The 15,846-nt window shown below is 45.4% G+C and overlaps 2 protein-coding genes across 2 annotated transcripts in view; both read left to right on the forward strand.

Annotated features, from left to right (window-relative positions):
- The first annotated feature begins 3,180 nt into the window (after window positions 1-3,180).
- Window positions 3,181-3,871, forward strand: LOC138925954 (uncharacterized). The gene is made up of 2 exons (XM_070277792.1): window positions 3,181-3,318; window positions 3,375-3,871. The coding sequence occupies exons 1-2, from the start codon at window positions 3,274-3,276 to the stop codon at window positions 3,846-3,848; spliced, it is 519 nt and encodes a 172-aa protein (XP_070133893.1). The 5' UTR covers window positions 3,181-3,273; the 3' UTR covers window positions 3,849-3,871.
- Window positions 3,872-15,651: 11,780 nt separating this feature from the next.
- Tmtc1 (Transmembrane O-mannosyltransferase targeting cadherins 1) overlaps window positions 15,652-15,846 on the forward strand; it is a 53,255-nt gene continuing 53,060 nt past the window's right edge. Inside the window, exon 1 of the mRNA XM_017243979.3 lies at window positions 15,652-15,830. The gene's annotated coding sequence lies outside the window, so the exon portion shown is untranslated. The remainder of the gene's footprint in view (window positions 15,831-15,846) is intronic.

Genomic DNA, 15,846 nt, shown 5'->3' on the forward strand with positions numbered 1-15,846 from the left:
AGTCCATAGGAGTCCAAGTTCCAAATCTGATAGTTTTATCTCTTATAGTCTTTGAGATCCACGCGTTCAAAATTGTAGCCCGTTTTTGATGGAAAATTTTATGGCATATGTATATTTGTAGGTATGGGTGTATCTTCTGATTCCTTCTAGATTCTAGATGATTCCTTCTCTATTCTACATACATTCACACGACTACAATATACCCTTGTACTTAACGAGTACCGGGTGTAAAAATTTATTGAAGGCAGATCCATTAGAAAACTATATAAAACAGCTGACATTGGAAAGATCTACCAAAACTTTATTTTTTGTAATTCATTGACGTCTAAGACAGAATTTCCAGATTGGTCAACTATGTATATTCTATAAAAAATATTCAGTGGTGCTCGAGGGGAACCATGCGGTGTAGCGGGGGAAAAAAGTCAAAAAAACAATAATAACTGCGAGTTAATTCGCAATTTAATAACGCAGTGTGCATTAATTCGCAATGCATTAAGTGTGATTGCAGTGTGCTAAGACACCACAAGAAAACATTTTTTTGCTAAAGCATAGTACTGAGTTGACGAAAATCCGCTGTCCAACGAGTGACAGCTGTCAAACTCCATATAAAAAAAACGGTGTAAAAAAGGAAAGAAGAAGAAATTTTTGCCTTATAGATTTTGCGGGTACTGAGTTGACGAAAATTTTTGTTATCGATTTTAATCGTGTTGCCGGATCAAAAAAAATAAACAGCTGCTCTCGGGGAGTTCAAAGAAATATTTCAATTTATTTCTATAGGTGTGACATGGTGGGTCAATTGACCAAACAAAAAAATAGTCGGCCCGAAAAATTTTCGACGCGCCAGGACAAATTAAAATTAATTTCTGCGGTCAAGACGAAGCCCATAATATGGGATTTGACCCGCAAGGGGCATTTTAATGCCATAAAATGGCATTAAAATGATTTGTGATTGATTTTGATTTTGACCGAGTTTTCTATTTCTTAAAATCGCTATCCGAATTTCAACAGCGGATTTTCGTCAACTCAGTACTATGCCTAAGACACCACGAGAAGAACTTCATTGCGGACATATTATGTGGAATTTCCGGACAAATGTATTTAGTTACTTCCGAAGCCGTTAGTGCAATTATGCAATTGTATAATAAATTTGTATAATACATTTTATAATAAATTAATAAAAAATATAAAATTTTTTAATATTCCCTAAAACTAAGTAAAATTCTTAATCCCTAAATACTACTAGTTTTTATTAGGAGGTTAATTAAATACAAGACCGGAGGGCTTTGGAATTAATGCTAATACTAATACTATCTAATACTAATACTAATTACAATCGTTTAGTTCGGTATCAAAGTTCACATAGACTAACCTTTCAAGACTTTTGTCAACACTAATTGGTAAGAAATTTAGTGTCAAGCTCTAACTCCAAATCTGCATACTATAAATCAGTAAGTTAAATTTTTAATAAAAATTATAAAATTATAGTTATATTAGCCTTAGCAATGGAATCTGACAACATCTGGGAATCCATGCAGGCACGCAAGCTGCCTCCACACGTCCCATTGGATGATACCGAAGTGAAGTTGCTGAAGGCCTTTAAGAACAACCATTTATTATTTGCATCGGAAGCCTCGCAGGACATGGAAATGATAAGCTCAAGGCACATTTGCAAAAAGTGTCTACTTTTCAATTCATTTTGTCTAGCAATTGGCGAGCATGTAAGAGTGTTCGATGAACGACTGAAAATACTCACTAAGGAGTCATTTTCAAAAACTAATTTATAATCAAGCCTGTGACATTAAATAAGCAATTTAAATAAAAATTAGGACTAAATATTCAACTAAAACTAAACATAAGAGTAATGCAAAGAAAAGAGGAGCAGTAAGATGATCAGAACTGAGTTAAACTTCTTTATGAAGGTTTCAATTGTTGTAAACTATCTTTAATTAATTTACATTTCGTTGTAAGTTATTACCCAATAACATACGAAATTGAAAAAAAATTCAAAAACTACTTTCAATATTAAACTTGAGTTCAGATCTGAATTGAAATATTTCGAGGTTGCGGTGCGTGAGGGCTAATTGCTTTTTACTGAATTATTAGCCAATCCAACTTTTTAGACTAATAGAAACTTGCATGCATGAATATTTTATCCACTTTATAAAGTGCTCAACTTTTTTGATGAATTTTCAATTTGAAGGAGGCTTTGTCTTCTCGCAGGGCCACAGGCACCGAATCATTTGGGGGAAATCTGGAAACTGTCGGGAGGGTTCTTAAATATTCATAAAATTTGAACAGGCACAGAGAGAACTTTCGAAATGAAATTACTCAAATGAACAAAAGTTCATTTACACTCCATGTCCACACTTTCCCACTTTTGTGGGAAATCTAAGCCCAGAAAGTTGAAATAAATTACTAATTAATGCAGGAATATCCCATGTGTGTGGCTGTGCCGTATTTCACGTCCTTGCTTTATAGTGGCAATCCATTGTGATTGGCTGGTTCGATAGAAAATATGGTTTTCCCACACACCCATCTGCAAAGCACCGTTTCTGCACTGGACACATTTTCCTAAAGCAAAATTGAAGTTTTATGCTAATTTCAGTTACCCAACTGACTGTCTGTCTCACAGCTTTTGCTTCCGTCCCTCTCGTCTGCCTGAGCCTAGGACCTTATCTGGTTGTCGAGTCCTGTCAACACAAGGCATTATAAGGCAATTACGAATTTGTTTATGGCTTGGAAACTTCTCGACGACTTACCACTCGCCAAAATACTCGTAGATCCATCTTGCCCAGATGGAACAGACAAAAGAGATTGATATTCGTGACCTTACGGGCACAGGGAAAAAAGCTTTTCAAATCTGATACAATTTGAGGGTAAATTGAGATTTGTAAAACCGCCTACGGTTCGTTTTCCTGTTTCTTTGCAATTAGCAAGGCTAACAAGAGAACGTTTCTAATTTCATGAATTCCAAGAGAGTTACGGCTCTCAGGCCCTATGGTTTCCCACCACTGCTCCACAAACAAAGGTCCAATGGATGTATCTGGCTTATATACTGGTTATGAACGCAGCTAATTTTCTATCTATTGTGGATCTTATAGCCAAACCAGTGATTAAGCTGTTCAACCCTATCTAGACCACGCCCAATTCAAATCAAATAATGTAAACGGCTTGTGTAATAACGAAATTAAAAAGGCGTTTCATTCAAAATCGAATCGAGTATAAAAGCAGGAAAAGTTGTCCGTTTAGTGGGAAAACCGATCTGGCCCTAAAATGTCACGTTTTTTGGCACACTATTTTTTGCTCACGGTTTCTGCGGTAAACATACATTTATTGCCTTCTTACTGTCAATTTTTAAATACACTGAATACTAGGCTTTGGTGAATGCCGTGGAGGTGCGACTTGAAACCCTGGAGTCCTTAGCTGGGGATGAGGAAACATTGGTCTTTTACGACTTGAAACTAATCGGAAGGGAGCGCCGGTTCAATGGAACAATAAGATTGCTGATGGACTTGGATGATAGTGTGGATTCCAACGGAGAGCTCTGGACCTTCAAAAACGGAGAATGGGTGAAGTCAAATTTCAAGCAGCAGGGCAAAAGCTGCCGCATCTTTAATACATTCATGACCCATTACTTCAAAGATGAGATAAAAAAAACGGATTTTCCCGATCCGCTGTGCCCTTTGCCGAAAGGGATCTACCCTATAAGGAACATCAAATTAAACGGCGACTCCTGGCCGCCGTATTTGGGTCGAGGATTGACGAAAGTCAAGTTTACTTTTCATAAGAATGACAAAATGGTTGGTGGTATTATTTTCTCAATGAACTTGATCGATGAACACATTTGAAACACATTAAAAAGAACTTCTAATCAAATAAACGGCAAACGCTAGTAAAGAAGTAATAATAAATGGTTGTAGTAATGGATATACAGTATATATAGTGAGCACAGTTTTAAATCATTGGTTAAAAACCTATTAAAAAACATATCACTGTTCTAAAACATACATTTCAACCAAACAATAAGCCCGCACTATAGCCATATTTTTCAAACGAGTTTTTCAAGCCCCCACAACTACATTTGATCCCTTGAGTAATCAATTTATATAGCTCAGTTTCCTTGACTGGGCCAGCCAACTTGTAAAATTTAATCAAGAACCACACGCATTTGCGGCAAAAAGCCTGTTAGGACATACATATAAATGTACACATGGCCCGTAAGTCAAGCCTAATAAAATTCCACTCCGGTACATTCGAACGACAAAAGTAATCTTTCAACTCTCACTGCTCCAGAAGGGAGAAAAATAAATAAATGTTGGTGTGGAGAGTGGGGAAAAAAGTGCGTCACTTAAAACTTTTGCACCCACTTGACCAGAAACTTTTATTTTCTGTTAGCAAATTTCCCACGGGTAAGCCAGAGAAGTAACAAAATGTATATGAAGGGGAGGCCGGGCGTCTTAGCGAGCCAAACTTTTTCCGTGTCCACAAATTGAAAATATTTCACAGTCATATTAAATTTTTGGCATCCCAGCCGGGCCGTGGATCCACAGAAAATCTCAGAGGTAATCAAAGACGTTAGAGTGTCGGCTATATGCACTTAATTACTATGGATACTCGGGGAGACGGACACCGATCCTGCTAAAGTTTCAACCTTGTTGACTCGTCACCATCAACGCAGAGTAAAAAAATGGAAAAGCCCAGACAAAAGAAAATAATGAGAACCGGAAAAAGGACACACCGAAAAAAAAGGGAATCTAAATAAATAATTCAGTATAAAATGTCAGGAGCAGCGGAGCGTTGGCCAGGACACTGCAAGAGCAAGATGTCTTCACTACCTCTCAGATGCAGTCAAGAAAGCAATTGTATTGTCTGACTGCTGTTTTCCACTTTAGTTTGCCACGCCCCAATCCAGGCGACCGCCACCCCATCTTTCATTGGCAGCACCCACCGCCCACTGGTAACTTGTTGACGTTGATAGTCGTACGTGCCGAAGGTGAATGGCATCTGTGGACGCGAAATTGAATTCGTGCCTGGCAGGACTCGCACAACTGGATTGAGTCGCACAGGGATCCGACACACCGCGACGAGGAGGGTGCGAAAGAGATCCTTAGGATCCAAAGGACGGTCGGGCTCGACAAGGGCTCAGGAAGAGGATGTGTCAGGTGGCTTTACCTGCTGACTTCAATATTCTGTCGCATTACGTTGACAATTTAGATGTTTGTCTCGCGCATTCTCGCAGGATTCAATTTGGAGCAAATGCAGCCCGTCAGCCAGCCGGGGAAATCTGAAAAAGTTAACTGTAAGCCGGTAAGGAAATAACATATCTGGAAAAGGAACTGCCGCTCGGGAATCGGAATATGAGAATATTGTGCAGGCTTTCATAAAAATCCGTCGGTTTTACTTTTGCGAGTCATTCATTAGGGGTGTAATGTCCCTTCTGGACAAAAGAGTCTCGTCCATAAAAAGGGTGTTTTATAGATTACGAGCGGGAACTTGGCATTACATTATTTATCAATAAGTTATTTTTGGAAAAGTTATAAATTGTGAAACGAGTAAGAATTTGTTTAATGGAAAAATAAACTTTTCTTAATATAGTTTCAGAGAAATTATTTTCCAATCAGATGTTAAATCCTCTTCGAACTTTGGTTATCCTCTTATAAATATATTGTAGTGTCAATGGCCCTTTGAAACTTGGCTGAATTCACAGGAATTTTTGGTTGTCAAAATTATCTTCGTAAAAGTATACACCAGGAAAAAGTAAATTGGATTTTTTACCTAAATGACTTTTTTAAGGAACTACAATCGTTTCTTAAGAGATATACATATGTATGTACGTATGTATGGATATGGTATATATAGATGTTCTACCCATGTGGGGTTGGTCTCAGTTTTGTAAACTTGACTATTATTTTAATGAAACAAATATAGCACTTTCTAAAAACAAATACATGAAATATGTCTATTAGGCATCCTGGCTACTTTATCTAAAAATGCCACTTTAGCATTTTGGGGACTCAATTGGTTTTAAAATGCCCTTTATACTACCCTCTCCAAATATAACTGTAAGTTTTGGTTGTTTTTTTTTTCCTAAAAATGTCAAATTCGAAAGGGATTTGGGGCCGCACCGTTGCTATCCTTGCGCCCATTCCCAGATCCTCTTTGCCACGCCTTAAATTGCAATAAGACTGCCGCTAGGAGGAAGTCCACCAACCACCCAGCCACCCCTTCGGAGTTGGCATTTCTTTGTTGTGCTTTTCTTTTCCCATTTTATTTATATAATGTGTCTCGAATGTGTGTCTGGAGCGCTGATGTGCGTTTGAGTTTTTCTATCAAAGCGCAGGAAACACGTGCGGGCGAACATTTTTCAAGCTTTTAGCGCTGCATACAAATCAACCCCGAAAAAGGGGAAAAACAAGAATAAAATGCCATTCACATTAATTTGTTGTTAACTTCATAAGAGCCCCGTGCTTTGGGGTAGTCGGCTTGATGGGTTTTGGTGGGTGTAGGGTGGTGGGGAGTTCGGTCGAGCCAGCTGTTGCATTATGTAAAACCCAAAGCGCAATGGATCCCAGAATGTGGGAAAACTGCAGACGCAAGTAAAACCCCTCAGGCAATTGTTGTGGTGGTTGTTCCACTTTCCTTTCTTTTCCCACATTTTTTATTTTATGCCGCTAATTGGGTTTTATATAATTTAAAGCACTTACTTATCAAACTTCATTTCCGTCTTCCCGGCGCAGTCAGTTGCATATGCCCATTAAAAATGCCACAAATGCAAATTAATTTAAGTGAATCCAATTTGGAATTTGCATTATCTTTCCCATTGTTCCCCAAAGTCTGCAGCTGCGGAAAGAGAGAGGCCCACTCAGATCAGAAAGTGAGGAAAATGGGCGGAATCGCTGGCCAGTGTGGCTGGAGGGGTGGGATATTAACCCAACATTAGAAAATATTTTGTAATCCGGATTTATAAATGTATGCAAATGTGTGGTACTAAAACGCACACATAAATCCGCAGCCGAAACTTTAAAGCTCATTATGTTTTGGTTTTCTTTCAGCATTCGGACCAAATCAAATCTCAAGCTTCTGGAAAAACAGTAGCTAGATTCGTTAGCCTTGAAGGTAAACCCATTATATAAAAAATGTATGTATGTATGTGTATGTCCTGTTTTTTTGGTCGACCATAATAGTACACACGTATATGATTCAAGTTCTATGAATGAGGAAGGTACTTATGTACGTTGTAATCTAGTAAGTCAGGAATTATATTTCCCGCAAGAAAAAAGTTGGAACAATGGCAATGTTGGATTGTTTTTAAGTTATTAATTAATGCCACAAAAACAGGAGAAAATCCCCACTGTCTGTTAACTCATTTTATAGCAAGAGGGGCACTCCCAGATAACAGCGGATAACAAATGTTAAGGGCGGAAATCACCGCGACTTTTCTGCACCTCGAGTGTTGAAAAACGGTTAAAAATTTGATTTGAAGTTCTCTCATTGAAGAAGAATTGAATTGAAGAATGTTCAATGTTCAATTGGAATGTTGGAAAAAATTTGAATTGAATTTGAATTGAATTGGGCGCTGGTTTTAGTAAAATTAAACAAAACAAATTTGGAAAAATATTATATATTATATTTATAATGTATTACTATTACTATTTACTATTACTATGTTACTATTACTATTACTAATTACTATTACTATTACTTATTACTATTACTAATTAAATAAAACTTAATTAAAATTGGGCTGGGAAAAGGCAGGACTAGGAGGACGGGGAGGAGGATTAGGGGAGGGATTAAGGGGATGGAGGAGCCCTTCCCACAGGGCCCACAACTCCCTCATCTTGGGGCCGGGAGTGTACCGCACCCCCGCCACGCCGGAGCATTTACCATGCTTAACATGCATAGCAAAGTTTTCCGTATTCTTTGTCAATTCTTCCCCTTCGCCTCTTTCAAACACCCATTAAAGTGGCTTTGTAGGGCCCTCTGACTCCTAAAATCCTTAAAACAGTATGGACACTGCCTCTCCTAACTGGTCCATACTCCCCCTTGGCCATCAATGTGCCAGGTGGGCACATTGGCACAGCGTAAATTAATATCTAGCTCCCGAGCACGTTCCACCAACACCGGGGACTGCTTCGAAACTGGCGGGGGCGGCGGGGGCGTTAAAACTGGCGGGGGCGGCGGGTGCATTGAAACTGGCGGGGGCATCGGTTTTGGCTCCTCCATTTTTACAGTTTTTGGAGTTTTTGGAGTATCCTCATCCTTGTTATTCATATGGATAGTCTGGGAAAAAATAAATAACCAGTTAAAATATTCACTAAAATAATACTAAAATAATACTTACACCAAAGTTAAATATTTGAATTGACATCATTCAAATTTTATGCACTTTTATGTTTTGTTTTATGTTTATGTTTAAACACTTGTTTATGTTTTGATTTCAATTTCAAATGTTCCGATACATCGATACTTGATTATCGATGAATCGATACTTGCAATTTTGATTGCAAATTACAGTTGAATTACTTACTAAAATACTTATGAAATACTTTCACCAAAGTTTATTATTTTAATCATGTTGATTTTTTAATTTACTTTTCAATTTAACCCTTTATATGGCAATAACTCAGATTTTCTTGATTTTTTTTGGCGAGAAAAGTAATCACCTGTTGAGTATTGGACAGAATTCTGAATGACCAACACTTGTTATATAAAAAACGAAAGTTGCTGAACTGCAGATATGAACTTTTTAATTTAATTTAATTTAATTCATTTACTCGATACTCGATACCATTATTAATAGAATAATTGCTACGTTGGCAACCCTTTAATGACCGAATATTTACGTATTTGGCAACCTTGTTTTTAATTTTGTTTTGATTTTGAATTTGGCGCAACATTTTTTGTAATTTGTTTTTTATTTTGTATTACAAAACAAGAAAAATGAATTATATTAGAAATTTGTCGCTAAACTTTGAATTAAAACAAAGTTTCGAACAGTGGATGGAAAGGAGGGAAGGCACTCTTCGCCAAGGGTTCACCATGATGGAGAGCAATCTCCAATTTCTCATGGTGGACGAGCCCTTCTTTCTGCTGTTCGACGAATTTCACTTGAAGAACGTAAATGTAAGTATGCACCACCCACCTTGTTCTATATAAAATTTTACTATTTCAGAGGGCTCCAGCCAATTTGAAAAATTGGAAGATCTTCGCCATTGCCGCTTCCAATTTTGAGGGCCATTTGCAAATAATCTATTTGCGAACAGTAAGTAATTAACAATATTATTTATTATGTTTATATACAAATGAAATTCTTTTTTATAGGCATCAAGTGGCTTGGAAAAGATAGGTTCCGCTGCGATTTTGCAGTGGATCCAACTGGCCCTTGGCAGTGTAAGGAGGAACCCCGAGCTGTCCTCCAAATTGGCCGGCGCTTTGGCCGACAAGTGCGCCGCCAATCGCTTCTTACAGCAAAATGGGGTTCCTGTCTTTTACGACTTGGAGCATTTTTGTGGTACCATGGCTCGGATGGACCACATCGACCAGTTTGCCACCCACCTGTATGCGGTCCCCAAATTTTTCAGGAGCAATTTTGCACAAATCCTGGGGAATTTCATAAGGCTGGTTGAGGAGAAGTCCTAGTTAACATTAAAAACTCACCATGGGCAGAGCTTACAGCGGGCTTAACAGCGCAAGGGAGCGCGACTGCGCTTTGAAGCACGGCTTTGAGTGACGAAGATAAGACTCGCTCAAGCGAGTCCTCAAGCCCCCTTATTGGCGGGGGCGCTCCCGGCGCTCGGGCACTCGCTGCTGCTCGCTTCTCAGTCTGCTTCCAAACCGCGTGGTGGTACGTCGCCGTCCGTCGTCGTTCGGTTTCGCCGGCTGCCAAAGTTACGAGTTTTTCCGAGCTTAGCGGGTGCCTAGTGTCGCCCTAACCCCCTATGCCGCCTAGCGCCCCCGCGTCCGAAATGACCAATGCAAATATGTGCGTACATGCAACATAAATTAAATCGAATTAAATCCGCACAAGATTTCAAACTAAAGTCAAAATATTACAATAATTGCCCCAGTTGCGTGTGCGAGTCCGTGTGCGTGTGCGAGTGGGTTTTTTTTTTTTTTATATTCGTGTTTATTAATTAAAACTAACTTATATGCCTACTATACATTGTTGTTCCCCGACTGGGCTGTAGGAGCATGGGCCTAAGTTGTGCGGTACGGCCGTGAAGCAATGCTTCGCACACCTCTGGCGCCCTACTCCTCCCGCCCATTACGCGCCCTCTCCAGGGCTCTCAGCTCCGTCATCATCTTGGCCACAAATACGGCTATCGCTTCCCATTTGACCGGCGTCTGGAGCATTTGAGGCACCATACTGCTTGGTGTAAAGGCCTCTTCCAGGATCTCCTCCAGGGTTAGGCGATCCTCCTCAAATCGCCTGCACTCGAAGAGGACGTGGAGTGAGTCCTCTGTGACTCCACTGCCGCACGACGGGCAGCAGTCCTCACTTTCATGGCCAAAACGCTTCAGGTAGCTTCTGAAGCACCCATGCCCACTGAGGGCCTGAGTGAGGTAAAAGTCTACCTGGCCATGCTTCCTTCCGGTCCACTCTCCCACGTCCGGAATGAGTCGAAATGTCCAACGTCCTTTGGAAGATGCCTCCCATCGTCGTTGCCAGTTTGCCAAGCTAGTGGCTCTCGCTTCCCTCTTCCTGTCCAACGCCGATGAGGGGCTGTCCTGAGCCATGTTGGCCAGCTCCTTCCTCTCTCGGACTAGCTCTCCTAGTGGTATCAGACCTGCGATCACGAGGGCCGCGTCGTCCGACACCGTCCTGAAGGCACAGGACGTCCGTAGCGCGCATAGGCGGTAGTCTGCCTCGATTCCTCGTGCGTAGGACCTTACTCCCATCGCCTCGGCCCACACTGGGGCAGCGTACAGGATTTGGGAGCTCACCACACTAGTGATGAGCTTGCGCCTTTCCTGTCTCGGGCCTCTGATATTGAGGAGCATCCGCGAGAGGGCCCTCGTCGTCTCGCTCGCCCTCCTGTGGGCGTACTCGAGGTGCTCCCGGAACGAGAGCCTTGTGTCGAGCCAGACCCCCAGGTATTTTAGAGCTCTCCCCGAGGTAACGGCCACTCCTCCTACATGAACTGTCGCTGTTTCTACCTTCTTCCGGCTCGAAATTAGCACCGCTTCCGTCTTTTGTGGAGCGAGCTGAAGGCCTGCCCTAGACATCCATGCCTCTACGCTCGCCACTGCGGAGTTTGTTTGGGTTTCCACCCCGCGAACAGTCTTCGCCACCACCACTATGGCTATGTCGTCGGCGAATCCAACGATGGTAGTACCCTCATCCATGGGTAATCGGAGTACTCCATCATACATCGTATTCCACAAGAGCGGGCCTAGCACAGAGCCTTGCGGCACTCCGGCGGAGACCACTCGCTCTTTCTGGCCTTCCCGCGTGTCGTATAGGAGTATTCTGTCACTCAGGTAGCTATCCACCATCTTCAACAGGTACTCCGGGATCCTAAGCTCCTTCAGGGCTTCGAGAGTCCGCGACCAGCTCGCCGTGTTGAATGCGTTCTTTACGTCCAGGGTGGTAACCAGACAGTATTGTTTGGTTCCCCCCTCCCATCTGGTGCCTTGGATGGCGCTTGCTGCCAGGGTCTTCACCCTCATGATGGCATCTATCGTTGACCTCCCTTTCCGGAACCCGTACTGCTCCTCCGCCAGTCCGCCCTCCCGGCTTATCGCCGCCTGGAGTCTCGTGGCCAGGATCTTCTCCAATACCTTGCCTACGGTGTCAAGGAGGCAGATGGGTCGGTAAGACGCGGCCTCACCGGGTGGCTTACCGGGCTTTGTTAGTAGAAGGAGCCTCTGCTTCTTCCACACCTTCGGGAAGGATCCTTCCAGCAAGCATTGATTGTAGACTGCTGCAATCTTTTCTGGTATTTGGGCCAGGGCCACCTTGAGTGCTCGGTTTGGCACCGCGTCTGGGCCGGGAGCTTTGTTGGGAGCTAGATTTCGTGCAGCCGCTAGCACCTCCTCTGCTGTGACCGCTTCCACTGACTCTTCTTCGACGTCCTCAATAGTCGGGCGTGTTCCTTCTCCTTGACAGCTTGGAAATAATATGTCTATTATGGCGCTCAGTGCGACCGGGTCTGAAGGGGGCTGGCTCCCTGCCCTGACCTTTTTTGTTACGATTTTATACGCCCGTCCCCATGGGTCGTGTTCCGCTTCGTCGCATAACTTGAGGAACAGCTCGCGCTTACTGTCCCGTATGGCCTTTTTCAGCGTTTTCCTCGCTGCCTTGAATTCAAGGCGTCTTTGCTCCTGCGCGTCGGTGCCACGAGCTCGCTGCAGGGATCTTCTAGCCCTTAGGCACTCCTTACGAAGAGCCGAGATATGGCTTGTCCACCACGGAGCTGGTTTATGATGCCGAGCAAAGGTCGTGCGCGCCTTCATGCATGCGTTACAGGCCGCATCAAGGGCCGTAGCAAGCGCCGCCGCCGAGTCGTTTGCTGTAGTGTGGAGATCGAGCTCAGCCCTCCGCACGTGGTTTGCCATTTGTTGAACGTCTAGCGTGTCTTGTCGATACGCCTTGCCGCAGGGGGGAATGCGCGAGGTCGCCCGGCTGATTCCGAGCGAGCAGAGTATGGCCTCGTGATCACTGGCCGTGTAGATGTCGGCGATTCTCCACTCTGAGGTCCGTGCCAAACTACTGCTGACGAAGGTCAGGTCAATAATGGAACCGGCGCCTGCTCTATTGAAGGTTTCCTGGTTGCCCTCGTTAAGAAGGGCCAGGTCCAGGGGTGCTAGGATCTCCAGCAGGGCTCTGCCTCTAGCATTCGTGGTGGTGCTCCCCCACTCCTGTGCCCACGCGTTAAAATCACCCGCTATTAGCACTGGGTGTTTGCCTCTGGCATCTATCGCTAGCTCCTCTAGAGCCTTGCAGTACGCATCAAGGGAGAGGCTTGGGGCTAGGTAGCAGCTATACACCCATATGCCTCCCCACTGGATTCTCACGAAGCCTTCACCTCTCCTCACTTGCCTTGGCCCTTCCGCGGAACCTTTGCATATCCAGATGGCCGCCTTGCCCTGGTTGTTGGTCGACCACTCCTCGCCTGGACCGACGCTGTACGGCTCGCTGAGAATGGCTATGTCAGCATTCATCTCGCCTACGGTGTGTCGCAGAAGGTCCTGCGCCGCTCTACAGTGATTCAGATTGAGCTGGATCACTTGCATCCTGCCCTATCTTTTACAGCTCCATTGGAGTGCGGACACCGTCGACTTCCTGCGAGGTGTTTTGCCTCCTTCTCGCCTTTTGACGCGCAAACGTAGCAGGTGCTCTCGTTTGGGCAGTTGGCGATTTTATGCCCGCTTTTGCCACAGCGGATGCAGCATCCGCTCCTATCGGTGGGGCTTCGGCACTGGCTTGCAATGTGGCCAACTTCCAGGCATCGGTAGCACCTCGGCTGGCTCTGCCTCTCCCGGATCCGGCACACGGTCCATCCGATCCTCACTCTCCCCTTGCTCACAACTGCGGTCGCAATTTTACTGGGCAGACCGATGATGGCGGTCTGTGTGTCCCTGGATCTTGCCCGAAGGCTCCTTAACGTGGCCAACTTTCCATCCACTTCAAACTGCTCGGCCAGAGCAAGCCGAATGTCCCCTTCCGTCGCTAGCGGGTCGAGGTCCCTAATCTCTATATATTTCATCTTGCTGTCCTCGGACAGCGCTCGCACTTCAGCAGCTCCTTGAAGCACCTTTTCGAGGTTCTCCCTCATGGTGTCCGTGCTATCCACACGGTTTTTCGATAGCTCTAGCAGCAGGTTCCCAGTTGCGGTGCGGCGCACCTTATGGACATTTTTGCTGAATTCCTTCAGCTGGCCGTCCTGCCGTCTAGTGACCAAGGCAAGCACCTCGCTATACTTCCTTCCCTTGGCTTCTACAACTATCGCGTCGGGTCGGGTGAACGTCCTTGGCTTCCTCCGTGTTGCTGTCTCCCATCCAGGTCCTGGAGCTGCTGTCAGTGCGGCCGTGCTCTGACCCCCTACTCCCGCAGTCCTGGGGTCCGGGTGGCTGGAAGTCCGCTTGGTGGGCCCTTCTCGTGCCCGGATTTTCGGGGTCTTCGCCGAGGCCAATGGCGCGCCTCTTGGTAGTGGAGTCGCGCTGTCCTGGCTAAGCCGTCGCCATGGGTCAGTCTGGGCTGCCGCTTCCTTGCGCCGCGTTAGGAGGGTTTGTGTTTTTTGGTCAGTCTTTGCAGTATCTGCCTGACCGCACCTCGAACAGACGACCTCCGCAGCTGCCGCCGTCGTCCCTGCATCACTGGGGTTGGAGAGGATCCCGCTAAGGCCTTCCTGTAGCTCCTTCATCCTGCAGAACATCCTCTTCATTTTGAGGTTGATGCTCCTCACCTGTTTCTCGTGCGTTTGCTGGATTATGTCCTCCAATATCGCCTCTAACTCCGCCAGCATGCTGGAGCAAGGCTGCTCTGTTGACGCTCTCGTCCTCTTGGCCGGAGTCGATCTCTGGGGCTCTGATGGACTGGATTGTTCCCTCGTCCTTTTTGGGGTCTCCTTGTCTTCACCCGCGGGAACACCGCCTGTTGGCATCGCTGTGCTCCGCGTTGCCTGCAGAATGGGTGACCGCAGGATTTTGGAGCTGCTCAGAAACGCTGAGGATTGCTCCGCACTTTGTTGGCTTGTCGCTTTTACTGCCGGGGCGGCCAAGCTAGCCACCGCCTCGTCAGTCGTGGGTTGAATGGTGTTTGGGGCCTCCAGAATCCGTGCCCCGACCGTGGGTTTCCCCACGGGTGGATTTCCACTTGAGTGGTTGCCACCTGGAGTATTTGTGTTGTAATCCATCATTCTTCCAGTTGTGCTTTTTATACCTACTGCCAGGTTTGCATTTTATACCTTCTGCCAGGTTGGGGTTTGCTGCCGGCCACTATGGCTCAGACGCAGACCCCGTAGCCGCCCATTGTGGGACAGACGCTACGAGGATTTGGAGTGGGAAGAAGAAGGGGGAGGGTGGGCATGATCCATCCGGGCTACGATGGGGGATATACCGCCCCTGCTCGGTCGCCATTGCCCCGTTTCCAGAGTGCACCGCCGCGGCGGAGGGGTTGGACAATGGTCGGGTCCATGACCTTGTGCACTGCTCCTAGGATCCCGCCCGCCCTCATAAGCGCGCTATGGAAATTTCTCCTGGTGCCGCCCTCTGCGGGTGGCGTTAGCAGCGACGATACGGCGCCAAGTGGCGCCCTCTTCAGGTACTACCGTTTTGGTCGGAGCTGGTCACACTGCCGGTCAGCTGTGATCAGCTGGTACTGCGATCCGCATCACTGACCAGCACAACCCAATTTGGGCGAATTTGCAACGCGGGAAAAGCGATGCCACCAAAAGAGAGGGAGAAAGCTTACCCTGCCCCCCCCTGTCCAGCGACGTCGGATTATTGCTCCGGGGCCAGCGAGCCGGGAAAACGGAGCCACTGGGACCCCTTCGTTCCTGCATCCCAGGTGAGCCATGATATGTGCCCAGGGGTTCACAAACTTGTTTTTTAGGCCCCGCGAGGCCGGAAGACTGCGCGATCAGCGGGACGCGGCACAACCACGTCCGTCTCGTTCAACCTTCACTTCACTTCCCCTTCCGTGTGCGAGTGGGTGTTCGTGTGTGTTTGTTTAAGTGTGAATCCAATTTCCTTCTTTTCCCGGTTTTCCCTTGGTTTTTCCGGCTTTTGTCGTTCGTTCTGCTTTGGTCGACCCAAATTTTAATTGCACCGCTTTCCAAGTTCAGGGCTCAGTCGCATTAAAGGGAAAAATAAAACAGTGAAAGGTATGGACACAGATAA

This window comes from Drosophila bipectinata, chromosome 2L, assembly GCF_030179905.1.
Source record: "Drosophila bipectinata strain 14024-0381.07 chromosome 2L, DbipHiC1v2, whole genome shotgun sequence".
Taxonomy (NCBI): Eukaryota; Metazoa; Arthropoda; class Insecta; order Diptera; family Drosophilidae; genus Drosophila; species Drosophila bipectinata.